Source organism: Spermophilus citellus (genome assembly GCF_964194105.1).
Source record: "Spermophilus citellus genome assembly, chromosome: 3".
NCBI classification, from domain to species: Eukaryota; Metazoa; Chordata; class Mammalia; order Rodentia; family Sciuridae; genus Spermophilus; species Spermophilus citellus.
This window is the reverse complement of record NC_138184.1, coordinates 50531671-50549967: the sequence shown is the minus strand read 5'-3', so window position 1 is coordinate 50549967 and position 18297 is coordinate 50531671. Positions and strand designations below refer to the sequence as shown.

The window sequence follows — 18297 nt, the reverse complement described above, 5'->3', positions numbered from 1 at the left end:
CTGGAAGCAATTAGTAGGATGAGAGATAAACTGTGGCAATTCTTTAATGAAATGCTATTATATATGCAAGTGAAATTAACTAACTAGCATTGACATAGATAAATAAAGAACACCAAGTAGAAAAGACAAGTGGAGAAGGAAAAGCATAGCTAGAAACAATTTAGGCTTCAAAACAAAACTTTTCAGTATCATGTTTATGAATACATGCATATACCAATAAAGAGAATGAAATCAAGAATGTTAAGAATATATGCAAACTTCAACAATGTTACCTTTGGGGAAAGTGAGATGAAAACATCATTAGAATTAAACTGTATTGTTTTATATCTTTTTAAATATGGAAACACATGAAAAGACATTCAACATTACTTATCATAGGGAAATGTACACCAGAACTACATGACATGCCATCTCACACATATTAGAATAGCTATTATCAACAAAGCAGAAAATGATGGGGGATGGTGAGGATGTAGAAAAAAATGGTATTTTTATGCACTGCTGGTGAGAATGTAGTCATTGTGGAAACAGTTTTGCAAAAAAAAAATTTACTTTAATTATCATATGATTCAATAATTCCACCTCTGTGTATATATCCATAAGAATTGAAAGCAGGAACTCAAAACAGTATTTGTACATGAATGTTCAGAGTAGCAATATTCAAGATAGTCAAAAGGTAGAAGAAGTGTCCATCAAAGGATGAAAGGATAAACAAAATGTGAATAGAATATTAGTCTTAAAAAGGTAGGAAATCGGGCTGGGGTTGTAGCTCAGTGGCAGAGCACTTGCCTCGCATGCATGAGGCCCTGGGTTCGATCCTCAGCACCACATAAAAATAAATAAAGATATTGTGTCCATCTACAAGTAAAAATATATATTTTTTTGAAAAAAAAGGTTCGAAATCTTGACACATGCTACAAATACAACATGGACAAATCTTGAGGGTATTATGCTAAACATAGATCTTGAGGACATTATGCTAAACAAAATACACCCAATCCAAAAAGTCAAATGCTATCAATTCCATTTATGTTGAGATACCTACAGTGGTCAAATTCATAGAAACAGAAAGAATAATAGTGGGAAATGAGGAATGAAGAATTATTGTTTAATGGGCATAGACTACCAATTTGGGAAAATGAAAAAAAGTTCTAGAGATGGATGGCAATAATGATTGTACTACAATGTCAATATACTTATTGTCACTAAACCATACACTTAAAAATCGTTAATAAGGCTAGGTGCTGGGGCACACACCTACAATTCCAGCCAACTGGAAGACTCAGACAGGAGGATCACAAGTTTGAAGCCAGACTGAGCAACTTGGTGAGACTCTTGTCTCAAAAGAATGAGGACCTGGGTTCAATCACCAGTATCACAGGGGGTAAAACTTAACATTTAAAACTTAAAAACTGAAATATTGAAAATGTAAAAAAATATACTAAAAATTCATAGTAAGTTCATGGTTGTTATTATTTTTTCCATACTTTCTTATGTATTTGAAATTTTTCATTAGAAATACAAGCCAACAAGGATCACTCTGAGAGCAACCTGGAAGACAGGCCTATGGAAAGTCAACTGCCATTATTAAAACGTAACTAGGCTGAGAACTCATAGTCCTAAGGCAAGACTCAGTGGCCATATTAACAATTTTTAAGTGTACAGTTCAGTGACATTACATATATTCACACTGTAGTACAATTATTATTGCCATCCATCTCCAGAACTTTTTTCCATTGGTACTCTGTGCCCATTAAACAATAATTCTTCATTCCTCATTTCCCACTATTCTACTTTCTATTTTTTATCTATCTTTAAATTGTATTTAAAGATAAATTATTTAATTATCATGATTCAATAATTTTATTTAAAGATAAAAATGACAATAAAAAACTGATGAATTAATCAACTAAACTCTCTCTTGCATTAAAAAAAAAAAAAAACTACTAAAATTGAGAAGAAATAAGGCTAGTTACCTGATGGGAAAATGAGCAACACACATAAAAATAGAATTACCCAGAAATGCAAATGATCCTTAAATATATGAAAAGATATGCAAATTTCCTCATTTTGAGAGAAAGCAAATTAAAGCTACACTGAGATATTGGATTGGAAAAATTTCAAAAGTCTGACAATTTATTCTAAGGTGAAGTTACTGTAGTAAAACTGGTAAAGCATAATAATACAACTCCTATGGAAAAAAACTTAGCAATATCTAGCAACATTACATATGCATTTACCTTTTGATCCAGCAATCCCACTTCTAGGAATCTATCCCTAAGATATGCTGGCAAAAATACAAGAAGACATATGTACAAAGCTATTTATTGCAGCACTATTTGTAATACCAAGACTGGGAATAAGCCAAATGTCCATCAATAAGGAACTAGTTGAATAAATATGGCTTATTCATTGAGTCTACACATCAAAACCAAGACATCTAGGTTTATACAGCTGTAAAAAAAAAATGAAAATGATCTCTATATATTCATGTGGAATAATCACCAAAGTATAGTAAGTGAAACCATAGAAGTTTTTTTTTTTTTTCCCATCTAGACTTCTTGTATAAAATGAGAGAGATGAGTGTGACTATTCAGAAATATACTTAAATTGAAAGAAAGAAATTACAAACAAACTGAAACAAATGAGTCTGTCGGTGGCAAGACAAAAAAACAAAAACAGGATTTCTTTAAGACACATTAAAATATAATACTATGACTGCAAACTCCATTGGAATTTATTTAAAGGTAAAAACCATAAAGAAATTCTAAGCAGCATATTATTATCCTTTTTAAAAAAAAATACTTTTATTTTATTTATTTTTATGTGGTGCTGAGGATCGAACCCAGGGCCTCACATGTGCTAGGCGAGCAGTTTATCACTGAGCCACAACCCCAGCCCCTTATTATCGTTTTGACATTTGGAAACTTGGTATTGTTATTTTGAAATAACTATAGGATTATTACAGATAAAAACAAATTAGTAATGATGTTAACAACATTAGAAAATAAAACATTTTAGAAGCATAAAATTGTAGTAAAAACCCTGTAATTTTAAATTAAAATTGTAAATATGGGTATGAAACCATGATTTTCCTTTCTCTTCAAAAAGATGTGTATTTTCTTGCAATGTCTATGGATGACATCACATCAAAAGAACACAAGAACCAATCTTAAAGAATTCTCACTGCTCCAGAATGGCCAATTTAATCATCAAATTAATGATGATAACAACGGATTCAAACTCATCGATCACACATACACATGTAACCCATACACATACACATGATAATATTTAAAACAAGGTGGGCACAATGGCACATGCCTGTAATCCCAGCAAATCAGAAGCTGAGGCAGGAAGATGATCAGTTCAAAGCCTGCCTTAGCAATGTAGTGATATCCTGTTGTCAAAATAAAAAATAAAAAGGGGTGGGGATGTGGTTCTATGGTTAAACATCTCTGGGTTCAATTCCCAGTATCCCATCCCCCCATCCCACCCCAAAAAAAGAAAAAAGAAATCAACTTCTGAAATGGTACAGTACATACTTCAGTGAACACATATTCTGATAAAAGCAGCAAAAATACTGGCTAAACAATGAAAAGCAACCATTTAAATGTCTCAAATTAGTCAAAAGCACAGAAATTTAAAGATCTATTCAAAGTAAGTTGCTGAACCTTGCTTAAGACAGTGGGATGTGGCATTTTAAGTTGCTACTATTCCCCACCTTTTTCCCTCTCCACCTCAATAAGAAAATTTTAGAACTGAAAATAAATACAATAACCAAACTTTTAAAAGAAACTCTACAGACGAGTACTATAGCAAAATGAAGCAGACACACGAAAGAAGTAAAACTGAAGACAGAACAATAGAAAATAATCTAAACAACAAAGAACAAAGAAAAAAAATGAAGAGACTAATAGAACTGTGAGACAATAAAAGAAAATTTTATACAATTTATTGAAGTTCCAGATGAAGAAAAGAAAGAAGGCAGGGTTGGAAAAGTACTTAAAGAAATAATGGCTGAAATTTTTCCAGAATCAGCAGAAGACCTGTATCTTCAAGAAGCAGATGACCCAAGGAAATTCATGCAAGGAAACAGCAGTATCAAACTTTTTTAAACAAAAGACAAAGAATCTTGAACATAACAAGAGAAAAATAACATCTCTCTTAAGCAGGTGAACAGTGGTGGGGGTCTCATGCCAGGAAAAATGGGATATACCCATGACAGCACATTTCCCAAGAAGGCTAGAAGGAGGTGGCACAATACTTTTCCTTTACAATACTGAAGGAAAGAAAAGAACTTTCAACCCAGAATTCTTTATCCAGCCAAAATGTCCTTCAATAATAACTGGGCCAGACATGGTGGCACACACCTATATTCCCAACAGCTAAGGAGGCTGAGTCAGGAGGATCATGAATTCAAAGCCAGCCTCAGCAAAAGCAAAGTGCTAAACAACTCAATGAGACCTTGTCTCTAAATAAAATACAAAATAGGGCTGGGGATGTGGCTCAGTGGCCGAGTGCCCCTGAGTTCATTCCCTGGTAAATTTCCCCCCCACCCCCACAATAAAAACCAAACTTATTTCAAATATAATAATACTAGGAGGTTGAAAATAAAAGAATAAAAAAGATACGGTGCAAACATCAGTCAAAAGAAAGCAGGAATATGTAAATTCATAGAGACAGAGAGTAGATTAACTGATTTTCAGAGGCTGAACAGGAAACAACTCTAATGGAGTATTTTGGTGGACACAAAAATGATCTAGAATTAGCAGTGATTACTGTATAACTTTGTTAATATACTAAAAGTCACTGAATTGCACTGGGGGTGTAGCTCAGTGGTAGAGCACTTGCCTAGCATGTATGAAGCTCTGAGTTCAATACCCAACATTATAAAACAAATAAAACCACTGAATTATGCATTCTACAAGTATGAATTTTATGTCTGAAAATTATATCTCAAAAAATTATGCTTCAGTAAAATTTTTTTTAAAAAAATCAAAATAAAACTTCATCAATAAAAAAGTTTTATTAGTGAAAAACAAACTAATGAATAATAAGCCCAAGATATGAAGAGATACTTCATCAAAGAGAATTAAGAAAGCCAAATAAGCACATGTAAAGATGTTCAACATCACTGGGCATTAGAGAAATACACATGAAGACCATGATAAGCTGTCACTACACAACTATCCAGAGGGCTTAAATAAAAAGTAACAATACCAAATAATGGTAAGCATGCAGACAGAATGTATGTCTTTCACATTACTGGTGAATGTCATCTCTTGAAAGTAGCCTGACAGTTTCTTTACTAAACCTATGATAGAAAAATTGTGCTCTTTGGCATTTATCTTCCAAAAATTATGTATACAATTATTCATAGCAACTTATTTGTAATAGCCAAAAGCTGGAAAAAAGCAAAATGTACAACAGAAGAAGGTTTAATCACACTATAATACATCCATGGAATACTACTCAGCAATAAAAACTAACAAACTGTTAACATATGCAAAAACTTCAAGGGATCTCAAAGGCTATTATTTTGAGGGGAAAAAAAACTCAAAATGTCTTCTGTATATGTAACATTCTTTAAATGACAAACTTACAGAGATGAAGAGCAGATGAATAGCAGCTTAGGGTTAAAGAGGGTACAGAGAAAGAGGAATAGGTAATGGGAGTGATAAAATAGTTCTATATCTTGACTGAGATGATGTTACAGGAGTCCACATGTGTGATAAAATGATACAGAACTACATACACTTTAAATCAGTATCAATGTCCTGGATTTTATATATTACAATTTTTTGAGGAACTCATGGGAGAAACTGGGTGAAGGGAACATGAGACCTGTCAACACTATCTTTGCAACTTCCTATGATTATTTTGAAATAATTAGAAAGTAACCATCAAAATTAAAATACTATTTTAAAAAAGTGTCTTCATAAAAATGACTTACTTTTTCAGCAAACACTATTAGTAGTCTTTAGTGCCAGATTCTTTGCCTGGTGCAGCACACGGCAATGAAAAATAACTACGAACTTCAAAGAGCTTCCAGTTTAGTGGTACAAAGACAAGTCAGACAATGTAACACAGGTGAGTAATACAATTGTGCACTATGAAGGATAACATCTGCTCAGCAAAACCAGTACCTGCATCAAGCTGCTGTTCCCCGTTCATCTCCACAACACATGGGTTTATCTCCTCCCCAAAGGAAAGGCCTAATGATTCTGCTATGATTGGAAGATGACTTGCAGGTTTCAAGCGTCTGTCCAATGAGCATCCAAGGGTCCAAATGAAAGTGCTGAAAAATCAAAGAGAATTCATCAACAGCCTGAAGCCAAAGTGTTTACTTGCTCAAAAGACATGACACTTGACTAGGATGAATGGTAAGATAAAACAAAAACACACTGGCAGAAAAGATAGGATTAGAGGAAAAAATCTGACACCTTCTCTAATTTTGACAATTCTGTATAAGAGTATATGTGGAGAGAGAGGTAGGAAGGGAAGGAGGGAGAGGGAGAAGGGGCAGGGGGCAGAAGAAGAGGGAAAGGATGGGAAGAGAAACCAAGACCTTGATAAAATATCTATAGATCACAACAAATTAACATGTATATGAATCCTATCCTTAAAAGTGTTACCACTCTTTGTGCCATAATTCCTATCCACAAAAACTTTAATTTTTCCTTTTCACAAAAACAATTCCTAAGGCTGGGTTGTGGTTCAGTGGTAGAGTACTTGCCTAGCATGTCTGAGGTACTGGGCTCGATCCTTGGCACCATATAAAAATAAATAAATAAAAATATTGTGTCCATCTACAACTAAAAAAAGTATTAAAAAAAAAACACAAAAATTCCTAATGGTTTCATGGGGTTGGGGAGGGGGGCTTTCAAACTCTGGCTTACCTAATGAATAAAATTCAGGCTATCATATATTACTTTATCTAGTTTCCCATTTTACTTCTCTAGGGTATTATGCATAACTAAATTTATCAATTATATTAATCTACAATTATAAAAGAGAATCCCTCCAAAATAAGTTCTAAACCAAATTTTTTAAACAACTTTATTGGAGTATAATTTATGTACCCAAATTTTATTTTAAATGTATAATCTAATAACTTTTAGTAAATTTACAGGGTGGGCAAACATCACCATAATCCAATTTTAGAATATTTCTGTATCCCTGAAAAGAAGCTTCATATTCACTTGCAGTTTGTTCCTCCCCATGCCATCCCTAGGCTCAACCAACCACTAATCCACCTCCTGTCTCTAGAGGTCTTGCCTTTCTTGGACATCTCAATAGAATAAATTACATTGATACTGATATTTCTTTCACTTAGCATGTTTCTGAGGTTTGCCCATGTTGCAGAATGGATGAATCTATTTATTCTTGCTTGTAAAACAATCTAAGATATTATCTATATACACCTCTAACAGATGAGAAAGAATAAGTGAAAAAAGGATTTGCTACAGGAGGGCATGATATGAACTAACTGCCCAGGCAATAATACAAAAAACTATATAAGTGGGATAGGTACTTAACAGCACAGTGTTGAGGGTGATATTCTGCAAGATCAAGCAACTTTATATCTCTCAAAGGGTTTTGAGTGTATATGAAAGCCCTTGGTAATTGATTCTCATAGCAACTTTAATCACTAAGAAAAAGTTATCTTAGATTTTAATGTTGCCCTTCAAGAATAATAGCTACTTGAAATACAACAGCTTCAGATGGGAAATAGCAGTTCTACCAGCTATTAAATCTTACATGTTATCATACTATGTCATTGTTTTTGTCTGTAGAATGAGGTAAGGTCTTTTTCAGATTCTAAAATTTCATTTCATAGAAAAAGTTTTAATAAACTATTATAAGTATGGATGTCCCATTTGAGACAACTACCAGTTATGAACAAAATTATATACAATAAAAGCACTGACATCCACATTTTCTCATAGGAACAACTGAACGAAACTCAAGAGTGATATACAAATCCTCTAAATGTGCTCCCTTCCCTTAGTTTACTTTTTCACCCAAATCTCAGTCAAATCGTATCATTCCATCTTCTAATTAATTCACTCCTTACATATTTATCAACACTAGCTCATCACAAACAATTATTTCTGGGGATGAGGTAAAGTCATCAAGAGAAACATAATTCCTATTTTCCTATTTTCTTTCTTTTTTTATAGCTTAGGGATGGAGTGCTTGCCTAATCTACACAAGACCCTGGATTTAATCCTTAGTACTGCAAAATAAGTATAAAGAAATAAAAAACACAGAATAACTACCTTAGTAAATCTTTCAAAATATATAAAAGTCATTTGAACACTTAAACCATGCTTTCCCCCACTGCCTATTATTAATAGTTGTGGTCATATTCGATAAGCCTAGTGATAGTAACTACACTTCATGTTAACGCAGTTTGTTTCCAAAGCTAAGATAAAACACTGAGTAAGAGCATTACGAAGGGGGCTGGGGTTGTAGCTTAGTGGTACAGCGCTTGCCTAGCATGTGTGGGCATTGGGTTTGATCCTCATCAACATATAAAAATAAATAAATAAAGTTATTCTGTCCATCTACAACTAAAAAAAATTTTTAAAGAGTATTATTTGGGAAATTACAATAATGCAAGAGAGCCATGCACTGTGAGCACACACCTATAGTTCCAGCCACTGGGGAGGCTGAGGCAGGAGAATCACTTGAACCCAGGAGTTCATGGGCAGCCTGGTCAACATACCAAGACCCCAGGTATGCAAATACAATCAAACAAAAAAAGATGTCTTTGGGAAAGATCTTCAGCCATGTAATTTAACATGTCTTACATAAATAACTTTTAAAAGGCTTAGGAGGACAGAACTCAGTATAGATTGCTAATATGTATAAATTTGTATTCATAAACTCAATAAATATTTACCAGGCAGTTAACAGGAAAATCCATTGAAATATTTGAATCTGCACACTTACCCCTCAACTCAACAGATGTGAGTTCAGCAATGATTTCAAGAATGCTACCAATTTAGTAAATACAATAATTCAGCAAAGCAGATGCTCCATTTTCAGCAAATTTGCCATATTAATTCTGACCTTGACAGTAAAGATTAGTAATAGAGTCAATATATTTTGTTTCCTAATAGTAAGGTTTCTTAATAGTAAGATTTGACCATTTACGCTTAACAATAGTCTATCATTACTTCTTGACCTTGCACAGTTCTATTTTTACAGACTATCTAAATTTAAAATCGTGTTTCCATTTGTCAAATATCAAAGTTACTTGATTGTTTGGGGCAAACATCTTCTGTTTCAGTTATTTGTTGCTTTTATTGTTTTTAACACAATGTTACATATCTGACTAAAGATATTAAAAAATAAAATCTGATAAAGTCAAAGTTTTAAAACATCTTAGCCACCCCTACCATCTAAATTAAATCTGACCCTAACTTAACTTTTTCATGATTCCATAAACTCAACACAGGGCACATCTCAGTTAAACAAATTGGTACTAATAAATCTATTAAACCACTAAAAGTTTTTCCTTTAGGAGTCTGGAGTTTTCTATGTTGTTGAAGCTGATGTACCACCATACCATGCTGAACGTGCCTGATCTTGTACAATCAAACAAAAAAGATGTCTTTGGGAAAGATCTTCAGCCAAGTAATTTAACATGTCTTACATAAATAACTTTTAAAAGGCTTAGGAGGACAGAACTCAGTATAGATTGCTAATATATATAGATTTGTATTCATAAACTCAATAAATATTTAATTTCAGAAACTATGTTATCCAGGCTGGCTCTGAACACCTGGGCTCAAGCCATTCTCCTGCCTCAGCCTCACCAGGTATCTGGGACTACAGGCATGTACAACTGCACTCAGCAAATCACAGCAAGTTCTAAATAAAACCTTGTACTTGTACTCAAGATTAACCTAAATTGAAAAGGGAGGGAGGGAGGGAGGGAGGGAGGGAGGGAAGGAAGGGAGGGAGGGAGGGAGGGAAGGAAGGGAGGGAGGGAGGGAAGGAAGGAAGGAGCGAGCGAACAAAATTATGGAGCCAATAGTTTGAAAAGATTATTTTGAACCAATAATGACAAACAAATAATATATAGCACAAGATAACAATGTCCCTTGTAAGGCCATTAAAAACTGTTAGAGAAATATTTTTCCTTCCAATCAAAATTCCAAAAGAGTATTTTATACTGCTTGATAAGCTAATTTTAAAAGAGAAAGTGTATATCTTTTATAATGAGGCAAATTTCTTCTATCAAAATATTAAAATAGAATAAATTATTAGCATAAGAAAAAATACATCATCAATAAAGTAGAATGAAGATGAAAAATATATCCAATTTTATAAGGAGTACAGTACATGATAAAAATGGCATACCACATCACTTGTGAAAAGATACAAATAGTGTTAATGAACTGGATTTGGAGGAGGAAAATGATTAGATCTTTGCTTTACACTACAATATAAACAAACTATAGGTGAATTAAAAGAGGAGAACATGAAAAATAAGATTTAAACCAAATCAAAAGAAAACATAAGTGAATATGGTTAGAATTTCAGAACAGCACAGAATTCCTTAAGCAAGGAAGCCACAAAATGGATACATGTAAATAAAGAAACACTTAAAACTCCCATTTGGTAAAAAGAAACTATAGAACAGAAGAAACCATTTCTAGCATATATAACAAAATATGAATAGCCATAATAAAAAAACAGCACCTATAAAGTAAATAAGAGACATATTTAATCTAATATAGGGAAGAATTTTCTTTAAAGGTCATGTACAGTCAGGTGCAGGGGCACATACCTGTAATGCCAGCTATTCAGAAGACTGAAGCAGGAGAATCACAATTTTGAGGGCAGCCTCAGCAACTTAGAAGACACTTTCTCAAAATTTTTAAAAATTAAAATGGGCTGAGACATAGTTCAATGGTATTGTGCCCTGGGTATGATTCCTAGTACCACAAAAAATTAAAAATTAAAAAAAAAATTAAAAGATGGATCCAAGAACAAGAATTTTAACAGAAGAAATACAAATGATCAATAATTATATGAAAGTATATTCAACCTCAACAGCTAAAATGAGTTCTTACCCAGATTGTCAAAAATAGAAGATTAATAACATCTAATATAGGTGAAGATGTAGAGAAATGGATTCTGTCAATATTAGATGAAGAAGGTAAATAAATAAAGCCCTTTAAAAGAGAAATTTTACTCTATTAAAAAATGTATTTCAATTTTATTCCAATATCTATTTCAGAAAAATAGATATTGGAATAAAATATCTATTTTATTCTGAAATATCTATTTCAGAAAAATACCTAGAGAAAACAAGGAAATAAATAGCTAATAATTTCAAAGAAAAATATAAATTGTCTTCATTTCCAGGGCCAAATACAGAAAAATACTTCAATGTGTGTACAAAGTAGCAAGAGCCAAAATGTTGGCTTGAACAAACAATGTCTGTACCGGGGAAAAAAAGGGAAACTTCAATGTCAATCAAAATTGCATCATTTTCACAAGATGAGAATTCAAAAGAATGAAACACTTTAATGAATATAAAGTTTGTGTTGAGGTGACAAAAATGTTCTGGATATAGAGAGTGATGAAAAATATAGACATATCTGTGAAAAATACAAATCAAAACTACATATTCCTATAGGTACATATGTATGTGCAAATATCTTTATATTATTTTTTTTAATTCTTTGTGCAGATATCTTTAAATGGTTTAAACGAGTACATCCAAATTACTAATGGTGACTATCTCTAGTAAATGAGATGCAGGGGCAAAATACAAGGAAATTTTTGTTTTTTTCTGAATTGATAAGCTCTTTATGATGAGAATATACTCAAAATGTTTACTTCTATGATTTAAATCTTTATCTTTTTTAATATTTATTTTTTAGTTGTAGTTGGACGCAGTACCTTTACTTTATTTTTATGTGGTGCTGAGGATGGAACCTAGGGCCTCACACATGCTTGGCGAGTGCTCTACTGCTGAGCCACAACCCCAGCCCATTAAATTTTTATCTTAAGAAAAACAAGATGCATTTATTAATATGGAAAATTGTTTATCCATTTTTTCATTTACTGGAAACCTAGTATGTATGTATGATCCCTAGTACCACAAAAAAATTAAAAATTAAAAAATTGTAAAAGATCACAATATTAGAGGCACATCGAAAATAGACCAAAATCTCTGTCCTCATGAAGGAAGAAAGTACAGTACTTTTTAAAAATGTGTAAATGATTTAACTGGGTTGGAGTGACAGTAATAGGTTTAGAGTTATACCGAATGAGGGAGAAAGTTTCACTGAAAAGGTAACATAGACAAAGACTTAATACCAGGCAGAGGGAAAAGTCAGCACAAAGATCCAAAAGAGTGAGGTTCTGTGTTCTAAGAATAGCAAACAGGACAGTGTAGACAGTGCCAGGTAAGCAACAGGAATGCATAGAAGAGGAGGCAAGAGAGAAGTCAATTCACACTGTGTGCCACACCCCCATTCCCTGTTGTGAATGCCCCCCACCTTCAACCCTTAAGGAACTATATTTACCCAGTAATTCTAATCCTCTGGTAATGATAAAATGTAAGGGCACTGTTAACAGAAATGTAAAATGTTGCAACCACTTTGGAAAAGTCTGACAATTCCTCAAAACATTAAATACAGAGTTAGCATACAACCCATTAATTTCACTCCTCAGCATGTACTCAAGACAACGAGAACATATATCCAAACAAAAACTTGCTCCTGAATGTTCATAGCAGCAGCAATATTAACAATACCCAAAAGATAGAAACAACTCAAATGTCCATCAACCAACTAATGTGGTCTATATAATACAACAAAATGCCTTTCAGCCATAAAAAGAAATAATGTGTATTACATTCAATATTTCCTTTTTGTTTGTTTGTTTTGTTTTTTAGTGGGGGAGAGTGGGTGAAATACTAAAAAATTATAGATTTTAGTGGTGATGGTTATACCACTCTAATAGTTGGTGGTGCTAGCTGATATCACTCTGTATTAAAGGAAAAATCACTGAGCTTTTTACATTCTAAGTAAGTGAATTTTATGGTAACATAAAATATATCTCAATAAGAAGCCAATGACAAATGAGAAAAAAATCTGGTTTACCATTAGGATGTACAAGAGAATACGAAAATAATTTAGCAGTTATCAGTTGGTGTTATTTAAAGTATTGTTAATGCTTTAACAGAAAAATTACAAATTTCAGCTGTTTAATCCAAAAGATTATTCACTTATTTCTCACTCAAATAAAACCAATGTTCTTGATCACTCGCAACTCCATGTAGTAATTCCTGAAGTCAAGAGCCTTCCTTCACATAACTGCCATCTTGGACATAGTCTTCTCAAGCAGAACCGTGGAGAGGGATCACTTACGGGAGGTTCTGCAGGGCCAGGCCTGAAAGTGACAGATCCATCCATATATCCTCATTCCAGTAGTTAAAATGCAATCACATGATCACATCCAACTTCAAGGGAGGTTGGAAACTATAACATGGTAAGTTCCACCATTAGTAAACAGTGTGTTTAGAATTAGTACTGTCATTCTCCAGAACTTTTATTAAGAGCCAAAATCAGTTATTTAAAGAAAGCTCTTCAAAGCAAAGGTACTAATACTATGATCTGTCATGGAAATCTTCCTCAATTAGTCAATAAATATTTACTTAGCACATACTACCTGCCATACCCTATTCTGGGTAGACAAATATGAAAAATTTGCACTCCTGAATATGATAATCTGGTATGGGTAGACCAAATACATAATATGCATAATATGCTGAAAAAAATAAATGTTAGGGGGAAAATTCAACAAGGAAGGGCAGGAAATAGAACTTTCAATAGAATGATCGAGATCTTAGTGATAAAGTGATACCTAAAAAAGAACATTCAGACTCAAAATGCTAAGACCCTAAAGTAGGAACTTGTATGTCATATTATGAGGCCACCGTGGTTGGAGAACAATTATCAAGTCAGAAACATTAGGGGATGAACTCAGGAAAGTACCAGGGAGCCAAATTATATATGAACTTGAAGGCTGCTGTGCAAATTTTGGCCTTTGGGAAACCAATAGAGGATTTTGAACAAAGGAGGGATGTAATTTGACCTTTTAAAAGTCTCACTCTGCCCAGCAACTCAAGAAGCTGAGGCAGGAGGATGGCAACTTCCAAGGCCAGCCTCAGCAACTTAATGAGACTCAGGAACTTAGTGACACCTGTCTCAAAATTTTAAAAATAAAAAAAATAAAAAGGACTGGAGATGTCACTCAGTGATAAATACCCCTGGATTCAATTCCTATTAGCAAAAAAAAAAAAAAAAAAAAAAAAAAAATTAATAAAAATAAAAGTATCATTTTGCAGCTATGCTGAAAACAGACTCTAAGTAAATATGAACAGGAAGACCAATTAAAAAGATACTGGAATAATCCAGGTGGGAGGTGCTGGTGCCTAGGAACAAGACAAATGCTGTGTGTGAGAGAAAGAGCAGAGTCTGAGTTGAATTCCCTCTCCCCCCAGTTTTGGGCCTGAGCAACTAGAACGATAGAATTGTTATTTAAAAAGAAAAAAGTTGTTTCAAAAACTTGGACATTCTGATTACTCTTCTCACTACTAAAAGTTTTATTTTTTAAAATATTTTTTAGTTGTAGTTGGACACGATATCTTTATTTTATTTATTTATTTTTATGTGGTGTTGAGGATCGAACCCAGGGACTCGAACGCGCTAGGCAAGCATTCTACCGCTGAACCACAATTCTAGCCCCAGGAAAATGTTTTTCAATCAACAAAAGTATAATTATTATACCCCTATGTGTGTAGTGTTGCCAGTTTCTAAGTTACTTTCATATGCTATGCTGAGTATAATAAAAACTAAGATATCTAGAATAATATTTAAAATAAGGTCCTCCCCTCCCCTCTTTTTTCTTTTTCACTTTGGGAATCTTCCTGTCAGCTTCAATTCCACCTTAAATTTCACCTTCTTTTAGGTGCTCTGGTCAGCCATAGAGACATTTTCCCACATCAATTCAGTAATTTATGCTGCCGTCCCTGCATACCCCCTTTCCTTTGCAGTACTGGGTGTTGAGCCCAGGGAACTGAACATGTTCAACAAGTCCTCTTATCAGTGAGCCACATTCCCAGTATTTTTTCTTTAAAGAGAGAGAGAGAGAGAGAAGGGAGAGAGAGAGAGAAATTTTTAATATTTATTTTTCAGTTTTCAGCGGACACAACATCTTTATTTTATGTGATGCTGAGGATCGAACCCAGTGCCCTGCACATGCCAGGCAAGCGCGTTACCACTTGAGCCACATCCCCAGCCCCTACCCAGTATTTTTTTTAAAGACAGGGTCTCATTAAGTTGCCCAGGTTGGCCTCCAACTTGAGATCCTTCTGCCTCAGCCACTCAAGTAACTAGGATTATAAACATGTGACACTGTGTCTTGTTGCCTTTTTTTTAATCTCAATTTCACCACCCACAAATTTTCTAGTAAAGACACTGCAATAATAATTTTTCTAAGCTTTAATACATGTCATTTAAAAATCTCAGGCATATGCAGAGAAACCCCTAGGCAAAAATTCAGCACTCATTCATGATAAGAACACTGAGGAAACTATGGACAAAAGGAACTTACCTCAACATCATAAAGGCTAATATGTTAAACCTAAAGCCAATAAATATCATAGTGAATGGGGGGAAACTAAAAGCATTTCCTTTATAATTTGGAACAAAACAAGAATGTCTACTCTCACCACTCCTATTCAATATAGTATTAGAAATTCTAATCAGAGCAATTAGGCAAGGAAACAAAAGGGATAAAAATGGGATAGGAAAAAGTTAAATTATTAAAATTTGCAGGTAATATGACCCTAAACTTAGAAGATCCAAGCTCCAACAGAAAACTACTGAGCCAATAAACAAATTCAGCAAAGTAACAGTTTACAAAGTCAAGATACAAAAAAAAAAAAAAAAAAAAAAAAAAAAAAAAAAAATCAATAGCTTTCCTATACACCAATAATGAATCTGCTTGAGAAAGAAATCAGGAAAACAATCCCATTCACAATAGCCTCAAAAATAAAATACCTAGGAATAAATCTAACCAAGGAGGCAAAACACCTCTATAATGAAAACTATATAACACTGAAGAAAAAAAATGAAAGAAGATATAAGATAAAGACTGCCCATGTTCATGGACAGGCAGAATTAAAATTGTTAAAAATGGCCATACTACCAAAAGCAATATACACATTCAATGTAATCCCCATCAAAATACCAGTGACAGTCTTCATTGAACTAAGAAAACGCATTAAAATTCATTTGGAATAATAAACGACCCATAATAGCCCATATAATTCTAAGCCAAAAAAGCAATGAAGGAGGAGGCATCACATTACCTGACTTCAAATTATAGTAACAAAAATTGCGTGGCACTGGTATAAAGACAGACAGACAGACCAATGTACAGAGACAAACCCACACATTTACAGTCATTTGATCCTTGATAAAGGTACCAAAAACATCAGAGAAAAAACAGGCTTTTTTTTTTTTAAACAAATGGTGCTGGGAAAACTGGTTATCCATATATAGAAGAATGAGATAAGATGCTTGTCACCCCGCACAAAAGTCAACTCAAAATGGATCAAAGACCTAGGAATTAGACCAGAAAACTATGCAACTCCTAGAAGAAAATGTAGGGTCAGCATTCCAACATACTGACAGGCACAGGCAACTAACTTCTCAATGGGTCCTTTAAAGCTCAGAAAACAATACCTAGAGTTAATAAAAAGGATGGCATAGAATTAAGAAGTTTCTGCACAGAGAAGGAAATAATTAAGAATGTATCTGGGTGTAGTGGCACATGCCTGTAATCCCAGCAACTGGGGAGGCCGAGACAGGAGGACAGAGAGTTCAAAGCCAGCCTCAGCAAAAGTGAGGTGCTAAGCAACTCAGTGAGATCCTATCTCCAAATAACACAAAATAGGGGGCTGGAGTTGTGGTTCAGTGGTAAAGCACTTGTCTCACATGTGTGAGGCACTGGGTTCAATCCTCAGCACCATATAAATAAATAAAGTAAAGGTATTGTGGGCTGGGGATGTGGCTCAAGCGGTAGCGCGCTTGCCAGGCATGTGTGCGGCCCGGGTTCGATCCTCAGCACCACATACAAACAAGATGTTGTGTCCGCCGAAAACTTAAAAATAAATATTGAAATTCTCTCTCTCTTCTCTCTCTCTTAAAAAAATTTTTTTTAAAAAATGCATCTTTAAAAAAAATTCTCTCTCTTAAAAAAAAAAAGTAAAGGTATTATGCCCAACTACAACTTAAAAAAAAAAAAGTTAAAAAAAAATACAAAAATAGGGCTGTGGATATGGCTCAGTGATAGAGTGCCCTTGAGTTCAATCCTCAGTACCAAAAAAATAAAATAAGAAGAATGTGATGAAAGAACTTACAGAATGGGAGAAAATCTTTGCTACTACCATGGATAGACAGAATTAATATTGTTAAAAATAGCTATACTATCAAAAGAAATATATAGATTTTCTGATAAGAGCATTAGTATCCAGAATATATAAAGAACTCAAAAAACACCAAATAGCCCAATTAATAAATGGGCAAATGAACTAAACAGATACTTCTCAAAAGAAGAAATACAGGGGCTAGGTTTGTAGCCCAGTGGTAGAGCACTTGCCCAGAACATATGAGGAACTGGGTTTGATTCTTAATACCACATAAAATAATAAATAAATAAAATGTATTGCATCCATCCACCAAAATAATAAATAAATAAGAATAAAAAAGAATAAAAATAAAGAAAAATGGTCAACAAATATATGAAAACAATGTTCAACACTATTAGCAATTAGGAAAATGCAATTCAAAAGTACATTGAGATTTCATCTCACACCAGTCAAAACGGCAGTCATCAAGAATATAAACAATAATAAATGCCAGACAGGATGAGAAGAAAAAGGTACTAAAAGTATTGGTGGAGTTGTAAATTAGTACAATCACTATGGAAATCAGTAGGGAGGTTCCTCAAAAGACAGAAGACAACCACCATATGATCCAGCTATACCACTCCTCAGAATCTATCCTAAAGAAGTAAAGTCAGTGTACTATAGCAATGCATGCATATCTAGGTTTACAACAGCATAATTCACAACATCCAAACTACGGAACTTGCCTAGGTATCTATTCATCAATGGAGACTAGGCAAAGAAAATGTGGTGTATATATACACAACGGAGTTTTATTCAGCCATAAAGAAAAATGAAATCATCAT

At 33.8% G+C, this 18297-nt stretch overlaps 1 protein-coding gene across 8 annotated transcripts in view; it reads right to left on the bottom strand.

Moving 5' to 3' along the window:
- SFMBT1 (Scm like with four mbt domains 1) overlaps nt 1-18297 on the bottom strand; it is a 143276-nt gene that overhangs the window by 70868 nt on the left and 54111 nt on the right. For 6 of the 8 annotated variants that reach the window (XM_081284124.1, XM_081284120.1, XM_081284121.1 and 3 more), the window contains exon 2: nt 6150-6301. In XM_081284124.1, the coding sequence (XP_081140250.1) occupies nt 6150-6177 (28 nt within the window). In that variant the 5' untranslated portion in view covers nt 6178-6301. Of the gene's footprint in view, nt 1-6149; nt 6302-13261; nt 13426-18297 lie in introns of all 8 variants that reach the window. The other 2 variants (XM_081284122.1, XM_081284123.1) reach the window with 2 other exon arrangements.